Source organism: Brachionichthys hirsutus, chromosome 1 (assembly GCF_040956055.1).
Source record: "Brachionichthys hirsutus isolate HB-005 chromosome 1, CSIRO-AGI_Bhir_v1, whole genome shotgun sequence".
NCBI lineage: Eukaryota > Metazoa > Chordata > Actinopteri > Lophiiformes > Brachionichthyidae > Brachionichthys > Brachionichthys hirsutus.
Genome location: NC_090897.1, coordinates 17,045,018 through 17,063,813, shown reverse-complemented (window position 1 = coordinate 17,063,813; position 18,796 = coordinate 17,045,018). Strand labels below are relative to the sequence as shown.

Sequence of the window (18,796 nt, the reverse complement as noted above, 5' to 3'; positions counted from 1 at the left end):
AGCTCCACAGGCTAACAAACAGGAGCTCCACAGGCTGACAAACAGGAGCTCCACAGGCTAACGAACAGGAGCTGCGCTGGGTAAAGGCCTTATTTATAAACTACAGTGACCACCAGTTTGGATGAACTAGCAACTCTTGTTAAAGTGTGATGATTTCGACATCTTCAGTGAGGAAATGACCCGACGCCACAGACTGCATCCACATCCTGTTTGAATGGTTGACCCTTTAACCGGGCTCTGGTAGCCTGTTGGAGCTGAAGCTCCGCCCTCTTACGGCGTTCCTCCACATATCAAACAACATCACGACTTGGGCGAGACTGACAGTGAAGGCCACACAAAGAGGATGGCGAATAACGAATGCAGCCCACAGGCGTTTTACGCCTTCTCGTTCAGACTACGTACTGGAGAAATGTACTGACCGCTGCGTCAGCACTACGGCTGGGATTCATTCCATGATGGGCTAAAACAAAACCTGGCTGGGAGGTTGGGGGGGGGGGGGCGGGGGCAAAGTTTCCTTCCTTAATTGACGAATAATTGCATCTAAAAGTATGAGATGCAAACTTTTAGGACGGAGGACGTGTGACATTACATTGGATTCTGTCCAGTGGACTTGGATAGGCTGTCCCCTTCAACTGGGGACATCTCATTACTTGAATTTGAAAGGAATCAGGAAAAAATAAAATAAATGAAACTGTGAACGTAACTCCACCCAAGTCAGAATGAGTCTTTAGCCCTGGACATAAATGCAGGACACCCTTGTTTGGTGGAACTATGACTCTTTGGGTTCGGCACCCTTGTTTGGTGAAACTATGACTCTTTGGGTTCGGTACCCTTGTTTGGCGGAAGTACGACTCTTTGGGTTCGGCACCCTTGTTTGTTAGAACTATGACTCTTTGGCTTTGAACTATGACTCTGGGTTCGGTACCCTTGTTTGGCGGAAGTACGACTCTTTGGGTTCGGCACCCTTGTTTGTTAGAACTATGACTCTTTGGGTTTGAACTATGACTCTTTGGGTTCAGTACCGTTGTTTGGCGGAAGTACGACTCTGCGTTCGGCACCCTTGTTTGTTAGAACTATGACTCTTTGGGTTTAAACTATGACTCTTTGGGTTCGGTAGCCTTGTTTGGCAGAAGTATGACTCTTTGGGTTCGGCACCCTTGTTTGTTAGAACTATGACTCTTTGGGTTTGGCACCCTTGTTTGTTAGAACTATGATTCTTTGGGTTTGGCACCCTTGTTTATTAGAACTATGACTCTTTGGGTTTGGCACCCTTGTTTGTTAGAACTATGACTCTTTGGGTTCGATACCCTTGTTTGTTAGAACTATGACTCTTTGGGTTTGGCACCCTTGTTTTTTAGAACTGTGACTCTTTGGGTTCGGCAGCCTTGTTTGTTAGAACTATGACTCTTTGGGTTTAGCACCCTTGTTTGTTAGAACTGTGACTCTTTGGGTTCGGCAGCCTTGTTTGTTAGAACTATGACTCTTTGGGTTTAGCACCCTTGTTTGTTAGAACTATGACTCTTTGGGTTTGAACTATGACTCTTTGGGTTCGGTACCCTTGTTTGGCGGAAGTACGACTCTTTGGGTTCGGCACCCTTGTTTGTTAGAACTATGACTCTTTGGGTTCAGTACCCTTGTTTGGCGGAAGTACAACTCTTTGGGTTTGGCACCCTTGTTTGTTAGAACTATGACTCTTTGGGTTTGAACTATGACTCTTTGGGTTCGGTAGCCTTGTTTGGCGGAAGTATGACTCTTTGGGTTCGGCACCCTTGTTTGTTAGAACTATGACTCTTTGGGTTTGGCACCCTTGTTTGTTAGAACTATGACTCTTTGGGTTTGGCACCCTTGTTTGTTAGAACTATGACTCTTTGGGTTTGGCACCCTTGTTTGGTGGAACTATGACTCTTTGGGTTCGGCACCCTTGTTTGGTGGTGAAAGTCATGGCTACCTTGTCGTCTGCGTTCTCCTCTTGTTGAATATAAGACACCAGAGAATCCACCAAGCCTTTCGTGTCCCTCATCTTCTGTCTTGTCCTCTCGTTCACGGAGCTCAAATTCCTATGAACATATAAGTACAGGTCGGGGTATTTAAACCCGTACTAGGCAGCCAGTGAGCAATGCAGCCGCCGTTCTACATCAAAAACTACTTTATTTATATGATCTAGACCAAATTCTACATGGCACTAACATCTGCTATTTAATGCTAAGTGTGTATCATTTGCAATGATTTAAGTCATTCTGAAGAAATCATCAATTTAAAGGAAGAGTTCCCCATAAAATAAAAAAGATCCACGTTTCCTCTTCACTGTGGCAGCACCGAAGAGTTCTTGCGTGGGTTTGGGGTCTCCTGGGTTGGGCGGGGTCTGCCGTGGACTCACCTGAGGCAGCCGGTGGTGTTGGAGAAGACTTCTCTCTCAGATGGGCTGAGTGGGATGTTACCGCACAGAGGAATCAGAACTTTCTCCGTCAGCTCCGTCAGCGCTTCCTTGCACAGCTTCTCCTTCAGGTTGTCTCTGGAGGACAGATTCCAGAGGACACCTGCAGCCACAACAGCTTTTTATTCTCCTTCCAAAGACGATTTGGTCGCAGCACCTTGAGTAAAACCACAATCACCTGTGATGGTCTTCTGAAGGTCCTCGTCAGGCTCGCTCAGGACGCCGACGAGACGCTTCACGCCACCCGCGTCTACCAGCGCCACCTTGTTGTCAGCACTTTCGTAGATGAGGTTCCGTGTGGCGCCGGTGGAATAATGCTGCACCGCTCGGTCTTCACTGGAGAACAGCTGGACCAGAGCTGCGATGCCATGTAGAGCACGGACCTGGGGGGGGTTAGGGTGAAACGGGTGCACAAAACAGTGAACGATGAAAATACACCTTGCCTTACCTGGTTTTTGGCATTGTTACTATGGTAACACTGATGTTGGATGTATGCAGCTCCCAAAACTTGCAGGGCAGTGTCTGACTCAGACAGATATCTGATGGCCGTAACCATGTCCAGGCCTTGAAGCCTACACACACACGCACACACACACGCACACACACACCAGAATGGATGATGAGGCTTCAGATGCACGGTGAGAGCGTCTGGAACACGAATGAGGGGACATGTCTCACTGCTCCAGCGGGTCGTTGCTCGGTAACGAAGCTCCATCCAGGATGTCCACTCCTTTGCCGACGCTCCTTAAGCTGCGGAGAGACGCGGCCCGTTGGAGGGACGCTTGGTGCTGCCCTGTTCCCAGAGTGTGGTTGGTTCTGGACACTTGCTGCTGCCACTGTGTCCCCCACTCATCTCCTGACATGGGGACCCCCCTGCTGGCCCCCACCCACCCCTCCTGAGCAAAGGTGGAGCCTTGCTGCTGGTAGTGCTGTCGGTTTGCAATACGGCTGATGGTGCGGTGGGAGGGGCCTTTGTAGGTGTACTGAAGTGGCAGTGTCTCCTCCTGCCACTGTCCTCTGTCCTGTGCAAGTGTCCCGCTGAGGCTTCGCCTTAGGGTGCCAAGCGGAGGCACAGTGGCTGGGAAAGCGTTCTCCTCTGGACCCAATGCAGCGAGAGAGAACGCCTCCTGCTCCGGCGGGCACAAAGACTTGGAGCGCCTGCTTCTGCTCTGGGACGAGTGGAAGCTGCTCTGGGCCACACTGATTCCTTTATGCCTCATCTTGGAATTGGTTTCCACAGAGCGGGAGGAGAAGCCAGGGGAGCGGAGGGGTACTGTGGGCACCTGCAGGATGGGCAGGTAGGGAGGGGTTAGCGAGTGGTACCATCCTGGACCGGTGTAAATCCAGCTCGATAATACGCCGGGGCAAAAACAAGATCAATTAATGTGCTGGTAATTTGGCCAATTTCTAAAACAGTAACGATTACAGAGCTGAGATGAAGGTATTCTGCAGCATGTATTGATTAGTGTGTTCAATAAAATGATCGGTGGAAGCACAGTTTGAGCTCTCCTCACTCAGGCTAATGTCGAAGAGAAGCTGGATCAGACACGTGGGGCGTGGCCCTGATCCACATCCTCATGTTTATTGGGTATGGATCGTGCGTGTCCATACGTAGCTGGATCTCAATGGAGCCTTCACACCAGACCTTAAAGCGGTTACCGTTACCGCCGGGACAGAGGGGGGGTCCACATGCAGCCGCGCTTCCTTCTCTCCCTGATTAAAGCCTGGCTCCTGTAAGCGGCAGGAAGTGCACTGTTGCCCTCGCATTGTTCGAGCCTCCAGTTTAAAGCCTCAGAGAGCGTCCTGTTTATGAGCGCCCTGTCTCGACATTGTTCTGGAACCGGTCAGCAGTGTCGCTCATCAGCGAGCGTTCAGCCAGGCGAGGAAGGAAAGGCGATTCAAAGTCCATGTCTGGGACGCGAGTAGTTTCAGCAATGGTCAGAATTAGTTTCAACTATTTTTAATGTCTGGATGAAACCTCGACAGTATGGGGATGAGATAAAATGATAGACTCTGGTCCCTCCCAGTTCAAGCCATCTGGGGAGTCTCCCACTGTCAAACTGCCTCCAGCTACACAGCTGCACTCACATTCCTCAGCGGGGGTCAAAGTGAGGAGGCCGAGGTCACAGCCTAACTGTGGTACATTCAACACACTCAGTCATGCTGCGTATTTGGAGAACTCATTTAAGTATGTTTAAAGTCACTAAACTTATATTTGATTCAATTTAAACCATCAACACTAAGTTTCATAGTTGCTTAACATTATTAATTTTCCGTTCCGTAAAGGAGACATATTATTAAAACTCTCTTTCCCGTGTTTCTACACTATTCTGGTAATTTTGGGTCCTGATCAACCCAAAACAGCAAAATAAACCATCCAGTCAATCCTGCGTAGTTCTGTAATCACCTACCGAAACGCGTCTGGCAGAAATCTCTCCCCCCTGTGATGTCACAGAGGGGGAACGTGCACAAGTTGTGCGTGCACAAAACGAAACCTAAACTTAGTTTGGGTTTTGTTTTCAGAGGCGATTCTGACAGAGCTGTTTGAGACAGAAATGAGGGACGCTGTCCTGCAGCATCTGTTTGAGACAGACATGAGGGACGCTGTCCTGCAGCATCTGTTTGAGACAGAAATGAGGGACGCTGTCCTGCAGCATCTGTCTGAGACAGAAATGAGGGACGCTGTCCTGCAGCATCTGTCTGAGACAGAAATAAGGGACGCTGTCCTGCAGCATCTGTCTGAGACAGAAATAAGGGACGCTGTCCTGCAGCATCTGTTTGAGACAGAAATGAGGGACGCTGTCCTGCAGCATCTGTTTGAGACAGAAATGAGGGACGCTGTCCTGCAGCATCTGTCTGAGACAGAAATGAGGGACGCCGTCCTGCAGCATCTGTCTGAGACAGAAATGAGGGACGCTGTCCTGCAGCATCTGTTTGAGAGATTTTTTTTTTCTGCACTTTAACGCGCATTGAACGTGTTCTGCGTTCTGATTGGCTAATGGACTGTACTGTAACACTGTCAATCAATGTTCTCGTGTCTCCTGTACAGTACAGAATGCTCAACTAGCCAAATTGACATCAGCAGTGACTCTGAAGGAGAGTACTGTACTGTGTACTGTATACTGTACTGTACAGCATACAGTATTTGCGAGACCCACAATGCCGATGAAACGTTCTGCGCCGACAAAGGCACCTGTGCTCGCATCCAAAAGGCAGAGGAAGACGCTAACCATCGCACAGAAAGTTGTACTTCTGGACATGCTAAAGGAAGGTAAACGTTACGCGGCTGCAGGGCGCCATTACGGAATGAACGAGTCTTCGGTTCGTTACATAAAAAAGGAGGAAGATAACACAAGAACGACAGCAGCAATACGTTTTAACAGGGAAGCAGAAAGGGTTGTAACTGCCCGTAACAAAAACATCGTAAGGACGGAGTCTGTTTAGCTTTGTGGATCAGTGACTGCAGGAAAAAGAACGTTACGCTGGACCAACATCATCCGCACCTTTAAACCTTTAAACCTTTAAAGCGGCACAGCGGCGCAAGGTCGGAGGAACTGAAATACGCTATTAATCATTTCTCATGTGTTCAACCTCGTAGGTTGATCATTAAAATTAAATTCGTTATTTCTAAAAGCTATCATATTTATTTGTTAAGCGTTTGTTTAATAGCGCTCTTATTCTCCGTGTAAAAAGAAGCTTTTATTTTGTAGGAGCATAAACGTCACGTCCCTTTTGGGTTTCGTTTCTTCCTGTTGATACATGTAGCCGGCTAGCCGCGCCGCTGTGCTAAGCTATCCAATAAAGCAGCATGAGAGGCTAAAGACAGCACGAGTAGAATATTTGTTCTTCTGCACTCCAAGCGGCTCTTTCCTCGACCTGCACGCCTTAACATTATTAACAGGAAAACGTTTACTGTACGTACTATATATTTGTATTCCTCAAACAAATGTTTAGTTCTGAAAAGGTTTTGATCTTTGGTTTCATTCTATAATACTGAAACAATCTATTTAGATTAATGCCTGCCTGTTAAAAGTGAATAAAGTGTGTGGTGAGGGGTTTTACAGCCTTAAAACATTTATGTACATGTATAATAACAAAAATAAATAAAGATTACTACATTGCGGATTTCACTTTTTGCGGGTTATTTTTAGAACGTAACCCCCGCGGAAAATGAGGGACGACTGTACTGCAACGACATCAGGATGTCATTCAGACTTGATAAGTGTGGGCGAACGGTATCTAGAAAAAGGGACGATGATCACAACTGAAGGGGTTGAACTACCTGAAGGCAACATAACAGATGTGCAGGACAGCTCCAAATACCTGGGATCTCACAGGCAAGAGACAACCAGCCAAATACCTGCGGAGGGGGAGGCGGGTTCTCAAGAGTCAGCTGAAGGGGCAGAAGATCCAGGCCATTACCAGTAATCAGATTACTGGACACTGGAAGAGATGCAAGCCACCGATATCAAGACAAGAAAGCTCCTTAGGATGCACGGAGGGTTCCACCTTAAGTCCAACATCCTGAGGCTGCACACGAAGCGGAAGGAAGGAGGCCGAGGACCAGTGAGCATCAAGACCGCTATCCAGGGTGGAACTTCATCACTTCAAGAGTACAAGCAGTGACGAACTGCTAAGTGAATGCCTGAGGCAACAGAAGCCCAGAAAGGAGGAGGAGCCAGACGGGCTGCATGGCAACAAGCTGCTACATCCTCTGTAGCCTACGAGAAGTGAGTACAACATTAAGAATCTAAATATCTCCAAAGAGTCTCATTTAAATCTCAAAATTGTATGAAAAGATGAAGGAAAAAAAGCATTTTTAACTCTTCAGATAAGAGTTAAATGTTCACTGCTACTGTTTGGGCAAATGTCTCAGGTAGATTGTTGCTAAGCAACAGACTGCAAGAGATGCCAAAGCCCATTTTGGATCTGAACCAGGCAGTGGTTTTAAAAGTATTCTTGTGTGTATTCTATAAGAATGCAGTACAGGGAGGTGGTACTCACAGCCATGATGCGGCTGGGTGCGTGGATCCAGGATCTGGAGCTGAAGCCTTGGGTTCGTGTGAAGCTCCTGGAGTCAGGAAAACTGGAGTCTAGACAAAGAGAAGGAAAGAAAAACAGCTGTTCAAAAGCGATTAAAAAAAAGAAAGAGTTCATTAAGTTCAGAAATACATGCATACATTATTCTACGCATGTATAAAGTGAAATAAGAATCATGGTGCAGAGATAAAGGTAGAGATATTATAATCACCCAGCGGATTGCTGTCTAACTGCCCCCCCCCCCCCCCCCCAGTGCCCAGGGATCAAATAACCTTCCAATAACCTTTACCCGCTGTAAAAGATGAATTGAAGCAAAATTGCATTGAATTGCTGTCGTCAGCGTTGAGCTGCGAGGGCTTTAGCCAGGAATGCATTCTGATTGGCCCAAAACATCCAAGCAATCATCACACCGGAAGTCTTTATGAATGAGTGAATGTGAAGCTTCAACCCACAGGCAGAGACGATCCACTGGAAGTCTTTATGAATGAATGAATGTGAAGCTTCACCCACAGACAGAAACGATCCACTGGAAGTCTTTATGAATGAGTGAATGTGAAGCTTCAACCCACACAGACGATCCACTGGAAGTCTTTATGAATGAGTGAATGTGAAGCTTCAACCCACACAGACGATCCACTGGAAGTCTTTATGAATGAATGAATGTGAAGCTTCAACCCACAGACAGAAACGATCCACTTGAAGTCTTTATGAATGAATGAATGAATGTGAAGCTTCAACCCACAGACAGAAACGATCCACTGGAAGTCTTTATGAATGAATGAATGTGAAGCTTCAACCCACACACAGAGACGATCCACTGGAAGTCTTTATGAATGAATGAATGTGAAGCTTCAACCCACAGACAGAAACGATCCACTGGAAGTCTTTATGAATGAATGAATGAATGTGAAGCTTCAACCCACAGACAGAGACGATCCACTGGAAGTCTTTATGAATGAATGAATGTGAAGCTTCAACCCACACACAGAGACGATCCACTGGAAGTCTTTATGAATGAATGAATGTGAAGCTTCAACCCACAGACAGAAACGATCCACTGGAAGTCTTTATGAATGAATGAATGTGAAGCTTCAACCCACAGACAGAGACGATCCACTGGAAGTCTTTATGAATGAGTGAATGTGAAGCTTCAACCCACACAGACGATCCACTGGAAGTCTTTATGAATGAGTGAATGTGAAGCTTCAACCCACACAGACGATCCACTGGAAGTCTTTATGAATGAATGAATGTGAAGCTTCACCCACAGACAGAAACGATCCACTGGAAGTCTTTATGAATGAATGAATGTGAAGCTTCACCCACAGACAGAAACGATCCACTGGAAGTCTTTATGAATGAGTGAATGTGAAGCTTCAACCCACAGACAGAGACGATCCACTGGAAGTCTATATGAATGAATGAATGTGATGATGATGATGAATATATTTATTAGATAGAATGTTAGAGTACAAGTACAGTCACACAGTAGTATGTATTACAGTACAAGTACAGTCAAACAGTAGTATGTATTACAGTACAAGTACAGTCAAACAGTAGTATGTATTACAGTACAAGTACAGCCAAACAGTAGCATGTATTACAGTACAAGTACAGTCACACAGTAGCATGTATTACAGTACAAGTACAGTCACACAGTAGCATGTATTACAGTACAAGCACAGTCACACAGTAGCATGTATTACGGTACAAGTACAGTCACACAGTAGCATGTATTACGGTACAAGTACAGTCACACATCCTGTCTAAGAGGAGCATTTCTAAAAAGCCCTTGCGGTCTTGTTTCCGTTGAAAGTCCTTCGTACATAAATCATCCACATTTAACAATACAAATAAAACTAATATTAAATTACTCAATTGATGCAACGTAACATTAGAAAAACGAAAATAAAATGATTGTACACCGCCAGTGCAAACTAACAATTAATCTGAAATAAATTACACCACTGATGCAAAATGACAATGAATGACAATAAATAACTTACATAAATTACGATAAATTACTAAAGCAATTAATATGTGCAATGTAGGTGGACAAAAAAAAAGGAGGGGGGGTTTGATCCGGAGAGAGTCGTGATGACTATCTCCGTTTCTGTCCCCCTGAAAGGTGTATTTTTAGGGCCGTTTTGAAGGAGGCCAAAGAGGTGCATGTTTTGAGGGCAGGAGTCAAACAGTTCCACCCTTGGGGGGCAGTATTGTAAAAAGATGATTTACCCATGTTGGTCCTGGAGGAGGGGGTAATCAGGTTGTTGTTTGAGCTCCCTCTAGTGTTGTGGCTGTGGGTGTCACTAAATCTGTGGAGGTGTTCCGTCAGGTATGCAGGGATTGAGGGGACTGAGGGCAGAGCTGCATTGACTATTTTAAATGCCAATCCCATTTTGAGTTGTTTAACCCTGTCTTCTACCCTGAGCCATTTTAGGCTAGCAAAATGTCCAGGAAGAAGGTGGGTCATGGGCCCCAGATTGAGGAGTAGCCGAATCAGTTTGTTTTGGGAGGTTTGGAGCCTGGTTTTCAGGGACATTTTGATGTTGGAATACCAGGAGGTGCTAGCATAGTCAAAGAGGGGCTGAACGAGGCTCCAGCAAGAGTCCGGAGAGCACTTCTGTTGACAAAAGCAGACATTCTGCCCAAAAATCTTGTTCTCTGATTGACTTTTTTGATCACCTTAGTTTCCATACTATCACCAGACAGGTATTTGTCAAGAACACAGCCCAAATAGGTAATCTCTTCTTTGCTGGAGATTACTGTATTATCGACTGTGACCTTGAAATCATTAACATTTATCTCACTTAGAGAGTGTTTAGACCCAAAAAGAATCGATTCGGTTTTACCAAGATGTAGTGACAGTTTGTTATCCGTAAGCCAAGTACGGATTCTGGTGACCTCAGAGCTGAGAGCCTCCTCAACCTGCACTTTGTCCTCTCCCGAAATCAGGAGTGCTGAGTCATCGGCAAACAGGAACAATTTGCAGTTACAGGCAGCATTCATGTCGTTAATGTATAGGAGGAACAGTAACGGTCCTAGAATGCTGCCTTGAGGAACCCCACAGCTCACCGGGAGGGACGAGGACAAGGTTCCGTTTATGTCCACCATTTGTTCTCGTCCCTGAAGGTACGATTTCATCCAGTTTATTGATGTGCTATCAAAACCAATCGCCCCTAGTTTATTCAATAGGATTGAAGGGTTAACGGGGTCAAAGGCCTTCTGGAGGTCCAGCATGACCATGCCGCAGTACTTGCCCGAGTCTACTTCACGCTTAATGTAGTCGGTCAGATATATGAGGCACGTGTCAGTGGAGTGGGATGTTCTGAAGCCCGATTGGAATTCAAAGAGCAGGCTATGCTCGGCGAGGTAGCGGTTGATTTGCTCCTGGATTATTCTCTCCATAACCTTTGAGATGGAGCAAAGGATGGAAACAGGGCGGTAGTTGGCAGGTTCTAATTTGTTTCCTTTTTTATACAGAGGGATAACCCGCGCCGTCTTGAATTCCTGTGGGACGTGGCACTGATTGATGGATCAATTTATCAGATGGGTTACCACGTCCTATGTGAAGCTTCAACCCACACACAGAGACGATCCACTGGAAGTCTTTATGAATGAATGAATGTGAAGCTTCAACCCACACACAGAGACGATCCACTGGAAGTCTTTATGAATGAATGAATGTGAAGCTTCAACCCACAGACAGAGACGATCCACTGGAAGTCTTTATGAATGAATGAATGTGAAGCTTCAACCCACACACAGAGACGATCCACTGGAAGTCTTTATGAATGAATGAATGTGAAGCTTCAACCCACACACAGAGACGATCCACTGGAAGTCTTTATGAATGAGTGAATGTGAAGCTTCAACCCACACACAGAGACGATCCACTGGAAGTCTTTATGAATGAATGAATGTGAAGCTTCAACCCACAGACAGAAACGATCCACTGGAAGTCTTTATGAATGAATGAATGTGAAGCTTCAACCCACAGACAGAAACGATCCACTGGAAGTCTTTATGAATGAATGAATGTGAAGCTTCAACCCACACACAGAGACGATCCACTGGAAGTCTTTATGAATGAGTGAATGTGAAGCTTCAACCCACACACAGAGACGATCCACTGGAAGTCTTTATGAATGAATGAATGTGAATCTTCAACCCACAGACAGAAACAATCCACTGGAAGTCTTTATGAATGAATGAATGTGAAGCTTCAACCCACAGACAGAGACGATCCACTGGAAGTCTTTATGAATGAATGAATGTGAAGCTTCAACCCACAGACAGAAACGATCCACTGGAAGTCTTTATGAATGAATGAATGTGAAGCTTCAACCCACAGACAGAGACGATCCACTGGAAGTCTTTATGAATGAATGAATGTGAAGCTTCAACCCACACACAGAGACGATCCACTGGAAGTCTTTATGAATGAATGAATGTGAAGCTTCAACCCACACACAGAGACGATCCACTGGAAGTCTTTATGAATGAATGAATGTGAAGCTTCAACCCACACACAGAGACGATCCACTGGAAGTCTTTATGAATGAATGAATGTGAAGCTTCAACCCACAGACAGAAACAATCCACTGGAAGTCTTTATGAATGAATGAATGTGAAGCTTCAACCCACACACAGAGACGATCCACTGGAAGTCTTTATGAATGAATGAATGTGAAGCTTCAACCCACAGACAGAAACGATCCACTGGAAGTCTTTATGAATGAATGAATGTGAAGCTTCAACCCACACACAGAGACGATCCACTGGAAGTCTTTATGAATGAATGAATGTGAAGCTTCAACCCACACACAGAGACGATCCACTGGAAGTCTTTATGAATGAATGAATGTGAAGCTTCAACCCACACACAGAGACGATCCACTGGAAGTCTTTATGAATGAATGAATGTGAAGCTTCAACCCACAGACAGAAACGATCCACTGGAAGTCTTTATGAATGAATGAATGTGAAGCTTCAACCCACACACAGAGACGATCCACTGGAAGTCTTTATGAATGAGTGAATGTGAAGCTTCAACCCACACACAGAGACGATCCACTGGAAGTCTTTATGAATGAATGAATGTGAATCTTCAACCCACAGACAGAAACGATCCACTGGAAGTCTTTATGAATGAATGAATGTGAAGCTTCAACCCACAGACAGAGACGATCCACTGGAAGTCTTTATGAATGAATGAATGTGAAGCTTCAACCCACAGACAGAAACGATCCACTGGAAGTCTTTATGAATGAATGAATGTGAAGCTTCAACCCACAGACAGAGACGATCCACTGGAAGTCTTTATGAATGAATGAATGTGAAGCTTCAACCCACACACAGAGACAATCCACTGGAAGTCTTTATGAATGAATGAATGTGAAGCTTCAACCCACACACAGAGACGATCCACTGGAAGTCTTTATGAATGAATGAATGTGAAGCTTCAACCCACACACAGAGACGATCCACTGGAAGTCTTTATGAATGAATGAATGTGAAGCTTCAACCCACAGACAGAAACGATCCACTGGAAGTCTTTATGAATGAATGAATGTGAAGCTTCAACCCACACACAGAGACGATCCACTGGAAGTCTTTATGAATGAATGAATGTGAAGCTTCAACCCACAGACAGAAACGATCCACTGGAAGTCTTTATGAATGAATGAATGTGAAGCTTCAACCCACAGACAGAGACGATCCACTGGAAGTCTTTATGAATGAATGAATGTGAAGCTTCAACCCACAGACAGAGACGATCCACTGGAAGTCTTTATGAATGAATGAATGTGAAGCTTCAACCCACAGACAGAGACGATCCACTGGAAGTCTTTATGAATGAATGAATGTGAAGCTTCAACCCACAGACAGAGACGATCCACTGGAAGTCTTTATGAATGAATGAATGTGAAGCTTCAACCCACAGACAGAAACGATCCACTGGAAGTCTTTATGAATGAATGAATGTGAAGCTTCAACCCACAGACAGAGACGATCCACTGGAAGTCTTTATGAATGAATGAATGTGAAGCTTCAACCCACAGACAGAGAAGATCCACTGGAAGTCTTTATGAATGAATGAATGAATGTGAAGCTTCAACCCACACAGACGATCCACTGGAAGTCTTTATGAATGAATGAATGAATGTGAAGCTTCAACCCACAGACAGAAACGATCCACTGGAAGTCTTTATGAATGAATGAATGTGAAGCTTCAACCCACAGACAGAGACGATCCACTGGAAGTCTTTATGAATGAATGAATGTGAAGCTTCAACCCACAGACAGAACGATCCACTGGAAGTCTTTATGAATGAATGAATGTGAAGCTTCAACCCACAGACAGAGACGATCCACTGGAAGTCTTTATGAATGAATGAATGTGAAGCTTCAACCCACAGACAGAGACGATCCACTGGAAGTCTTTATGAATGAATGAATGTGAAGCTTCAACCCACAGACAGAGACGATCCACTGGAAGTCTTTATGAATGAATGAATGTGAAGCTTCAACCCACAGACAGAGACGATCCACTGGAAGTCTTTATGAATGAATGAATGTGAAGCTTCAACCCACAGACAGAAACGATCCACTGGAAGTCTTTATGAATGAATGAATGTGAAGCTTCAACCCACAGACAGAGACGATCCACTGGAAGTCTTTATGAATGAATGAATGTGAAGCTTCAACCCACAGACAGAGAAGATCCACTGGAAGTCTTTATGAATGAATGAATGAATGTGAAGCTTCAACCCACACAGACGATCCACTGGAAGTCTTTATGAATGAATGAATGAATGTGAAGCTTCAACCCACAGACAGAGACGATCCACTGGAAGTCTTTATGAATGAATGAATGTGAAGCTTCAACCCACAGACAGAAACGATCAACTGGAAGTCTTTATGAATGAATGAATGTGAAGCTTCAACCCACAGACAGAGACGATGCACTGGAAGTCTTTATGAATGAATGAATGAATGTGAAGCTTCAACCCACAGACAGAGACGATGCACTGGAAGTCTTTATGAATGAATGAATGTGAGGTATGAGCTATGGAGCCTTGCCGGCCTCATTATGCTGTAGAGCAGGCTCCCCAACCACCGGTCGGCGGCCCGGTACCGGTCCGTGAGGCATTTGTTACCGGGCCGCACAGAAAGAAGAACTCACTTATAACATTTCTGTTGTATCGATTATTAGCGTCTAAAAGGTGTTTTATTTTGAAAAACGACCGGATTTTCTCCAACGTAACATTCGCCTGTGAATTTTCTTGGTCATGTGATACGTTATTAAAAACAGACGTAAACTAGTGAAGATTAAATTAAAAAACAAACGTCTTTGGAGAGCTTCTTTGCTAATGGGGGGGTCCAACATTAAAAGCAACACACACCATCCAGTCCAGAAGGACGGAAGGAAGCAGGGAGGGGCACCGCGCTGCGTGCCTGAGCATAAGCATCACTGGGTTAGAGGTCAGAGGTCACTGAAGGTATGCTTCAGGACCACCACGATAAGAAGAGTGCACACGGCCTACAGCTCCCAGGCCCAGGAAATAATTTCATCAGAGCAGCAGCTGTGTCCACCCTGTTACATATTGTCCACAGCAGTTAAAAAATAATGAAATCAGGCTGTGAAAAAGACGAGTTGGCAAAAAGTGGAGAGAAGCAGCGTGGAGAAACGAGGAGGCTGCAGAGCAGAGCGGACCCATCTCTGACCAACCGAGGCGATCCAGAGGAGAGACTTCCCGGATCTGTCCTCGTGGCAGAAAGAGCTCCGCTGCTTGTCCAGAAGGGGTGGAGAGGGTCTTCAGGATTATCTCTAGTCCTCCCCTAAGCTCCTCCCCTTCTGGTCGTCCAGTCCAATCTGCTGGTTCAGGAGCAGACGGTTCCTCCCAGGTGACGCTCCGTACTCCTCCTGTTCACCAAACGCCCAAACGCTGCCGTCATCAGAGAACCTTTGCAGGTGGACTGATTAGCAGCGCTGAGTCGGCAGGTAGCCAGACGCCCAGGAGACCGTGGGGGGGGGGGGGGGGGGGTGACCATCATCGTCTGCAGCTCCTCTCTCAGCCAGTGTGGCTGGATGGATGGTATGCTAGGTGGCAGCACCATCCTCTGCAGCATGTAGCTGGTAGCATCGACCACAGTGAAGTGAGTGACCACGCCCCTAACCCCACAGCTGTGCTGAAGTTAGTGACCACGCCCCTAACCCCACAGCTGTGCTGAAGTTAGTGACCACGCCCCTAACCCCACAGCTGTGCTGAAGTTAGTGACCACGCCCCTAACCCCACAGCTGTACTGAAGTTAGTGACCACGCCCCTAACCCCACAGCTGTAGTGAAGTTAGTGACCACGCCCCTAACCCCCACAGCTGTGCTGAAGTTAGTGGCCACGCCCCTAACCCCACAGCTGTAGTGAAGTTAGTGGCCACGCCCCTAACCCCACAGCTGTAGTGAAGTTAGTGGCCACGCCCCTAACCCCACAGCTGTAGTGAAGTTAGTGGCCACGCCCCTAACCCCACAGCTGTAGTGAAGTTAGTGGCCACGCCCCTAACCCCACAGCTGTAGTGAAGTTAGTGGCCACGCCCCTAACCCCACAGCTGTAGTGAAGTTAGTGGCCACGCCCCTAACCCCCACAGCTGTAGTGAAGTTAGTGACCACGCCCCTAACCCCCACAGCTGTAGTTAAGTTAGTGACCACGCCCCTAACCCCACAGCTGTAGTGAAGTGAGTGACCACGCCCCTAAACCCATAGCTGGAGTGAAGTTAGTGACCACGCCCCTAACCCCCACAGCTGTAGTGAAGTTAGTGACCACGCCCCTAACCCTCACAGCTGTACTGAAGTTAGTGACCACGCCCCTAACCCCACAGCTGTAGTGAAGTTAGTGACCACGCCCCTAACCCCACAGCTGCAGTGAAGTGAGTGACCACGCCCCTAAACCCATAGCTGGAGTGAAGTTAGTGACCACGCCCCTAACCCCACAGCTGTAGTGAAGTTATTTCTGCTGATACGCCCTTTTCTCTGACCACATGACCGAGTCCTGGCATCGAGCCACGGTCCGAACTTTGCCACATACTCATCTTCGGCTTCTGGATCAATCCTCGTCCTCGTCTTCACCCAACAGCCCGTCTCATGACCTCGTACAGTCACTTATGACCCCACGTAGCTTGTTGCTAACAGAGGAAGTTAATGAATGCATTAGTTACTCAGTGAATAAAGAGCATTGCAGCCGCTACGCTAAACGTGTTAGCCGCCAAGTTTTAACTGAAGGTGTGTCAAATGGGACGAGAGCCCTGCTCTGGTCAACCATCAGCCTGCTGTTTGGGATGGTCATTCTGGACTCGTGTTCTCCTGCCTCCTGCCGATTGGTTTATTTTACCTTTCAGACAGTCGTGTTATCATGTGGATAAAATCAAAATAAAATAGAAATGATAGAGTCCAGCTAAAACACCAGACACCGAGAGCAGGACTCACTCCAGTGGGCGTGCCACAGAGCGCTCTAAAAATAGAATGTGATAACATGCTGTGAAGAGGATAATGGGCCGGAATGTCGCCCCTCCCCGTCCCCCCCCCCAGCTGGGGCTTGAGCCCAGGAGCAGCGTTTGAACCAGACATCAGCTGAACGTGCAGAACTAACGGCAGCCTGTCTTTGACTGCTGTGTCCACCTTGTTACTACTGTGTCCATCCTGTTACTGCTGTGTCCATCCTGTTACTACTGTGTCCACCCTGTTACTGCTGTGTCCATCCTGTTACTGCTGTGTCCATCCTGTTACACGTTGTCCATCCTGTTACTGCTGTGTCCATCCTGTTACTGCTGTGTCCACCCTGTTACTGCTGTGTCCATCATGTTACTGCTGTGTCCATCATGTTACTGCTGTGTCCACCCTGTTACTGCTGTGTCCACCCTGTTACATATTGTCCACCCTGTTACTGCTGTGTCCACCGTTACTGCTGTGTCCATCCTGTTACTGCTGTGTCCATCCTGCTACTGCTGTGTCCACCCTGTTACTGCTGTGTCCATCCTGTTACTGCTGTGTCCACCCTGTTACTGCTGTGTCCATCCTGTTACACGTTGTCCATCCTGTTACTGCTGTGTCCATCCTGTTACACGTTGTCCATCCTGTTACTGCTGTGTCCACCCTGTTACTGCTGTGTCCATCCTGTTACATGTTGTCCATCCTGTTACTGCTGTGTCCACCCTGTTACTGCTGTGTCCATCCTGTTACTGCTGTGTCCACCCTGTTACTGCTGTGTCCATCCTGTTACTGCTGTGTCCACCCTGTTACTGCTGTGTCCACCCTGTTACATGTTGTCCATCCTGTTACTTCTGTGTCCACCCTGTTACTGCTGTGTCCACACTGTTACTGCTGTGTCCATCCTGTTACTGCTGTGTCCACCCTGTTACATGTTGTCCATCCTGTTACTTCTGTGTCCACCCTGTTACTGCTGTGTCCACACTGTTACTGCTGTGTCCACCCTGTTACTGCTGTGTCCACCCTGTTACATGTTGTCCATCCTGTTACTGCTGTGTCCATCCTGTTACACGTTGTCCATCCTGTTACTGCTGTGTCCACCCTGTTACTGCTGTGTCCATCCTGTTACATGTTGTCCATCCTGTTACTGCTGTGTCCACCCTGTTACTGCTGTGTCCATCCTGTTACTGCTGTGTCCACCCTGTTACTGCTGTGTCCATCCTGTTACTGCTGTGTCCACCCTGTTACTGCTGTGTCCACCCTGTTACATGTTGTCCATCCTGTTACTTCTGTGTCCATCCTGTTACTGCTGTGTCCACCCTGTTACTGCTGTGTCCACCCTGTTACATGTTGTCCATCCTGTTACTGCTGTGTCCATCCTGTTACACGTTGTCCATCCTGTTACTGCTGTGTCCATCCTGTTACACGTTGTCCATCCTGTTACTGCTGTGTCCACCCTGTTACTGCTGTGTCCATCCTGTTACATGTTGTCCATCCTGTTACTGCTGTGTCCACCCTGTTACTGCTGTGTCCATCCTGTTACTGCTGTGTCCACCCTGTTACTGCTGTGTCCATCCTGTTACTGCTGTGTCCACCCTGTTACTGCTGTGTCCACCCTGTTACATGTTGTCCATCCTGTTACTTCTGTGTCCACCCTGTTACTGCTGTGTCCACACTGTTACTGCTGTGTCCATCCTGTTACTGCTGTGTCCACCCTGTTACATGTTGTCCATCCTGTTACTTCTGTGTCCACCCTGTTACTGCTGTGTCCACACTGTTACTGCTGTGTCCACCCTGTTACTGCTGTGTCCACCCTGTTACATGTTGTCCATCCTGTT

At 46.7% G+C, this 18,796-nt stretch overlaps 1 protein-coding gene across 1 annotated transcript in view; it reads right to left on the bottom strand.

Annotated features, from left to right (window-relative positions):
- LOC137899304 (plakophilin-3-like) overlaps window positions 1-18,796 on the bottom strand; it is a 38,796-nt gene that overhangs the window by 11,280 nt on the left and 8,720 nt on the right. The window contains exons 2-7 of the mRNA XM_068743365.1: window positions 7,439-7,527; window positions 3,113-3,717; window positions 2,883-3,006; window positions 2,613-2,817; window positions 2,378-2,537; window positions 1,949-2,057 (exon numbers count right to left, since the gene is read on the bottom strand). Of these exons, the coding sequence (XP_068599466.1) occupies window positions 1,949-2,057; window positions 2,378-2,537; window positions 2,613-2,817; window positions 2,883-3,006; window positions 3,113-3,717; window positions 7,439-7,527 (1,292 nt within the window). The remainder of the gene's footprint in view (window positions 1-1,948; window positions 2,058-2,377; window positions 2,538-2,612; window positions 2,818-2,882; window positions 3,007-3,112; window positions 3,718-7,438; window positions 7,528-18,796) is intronic.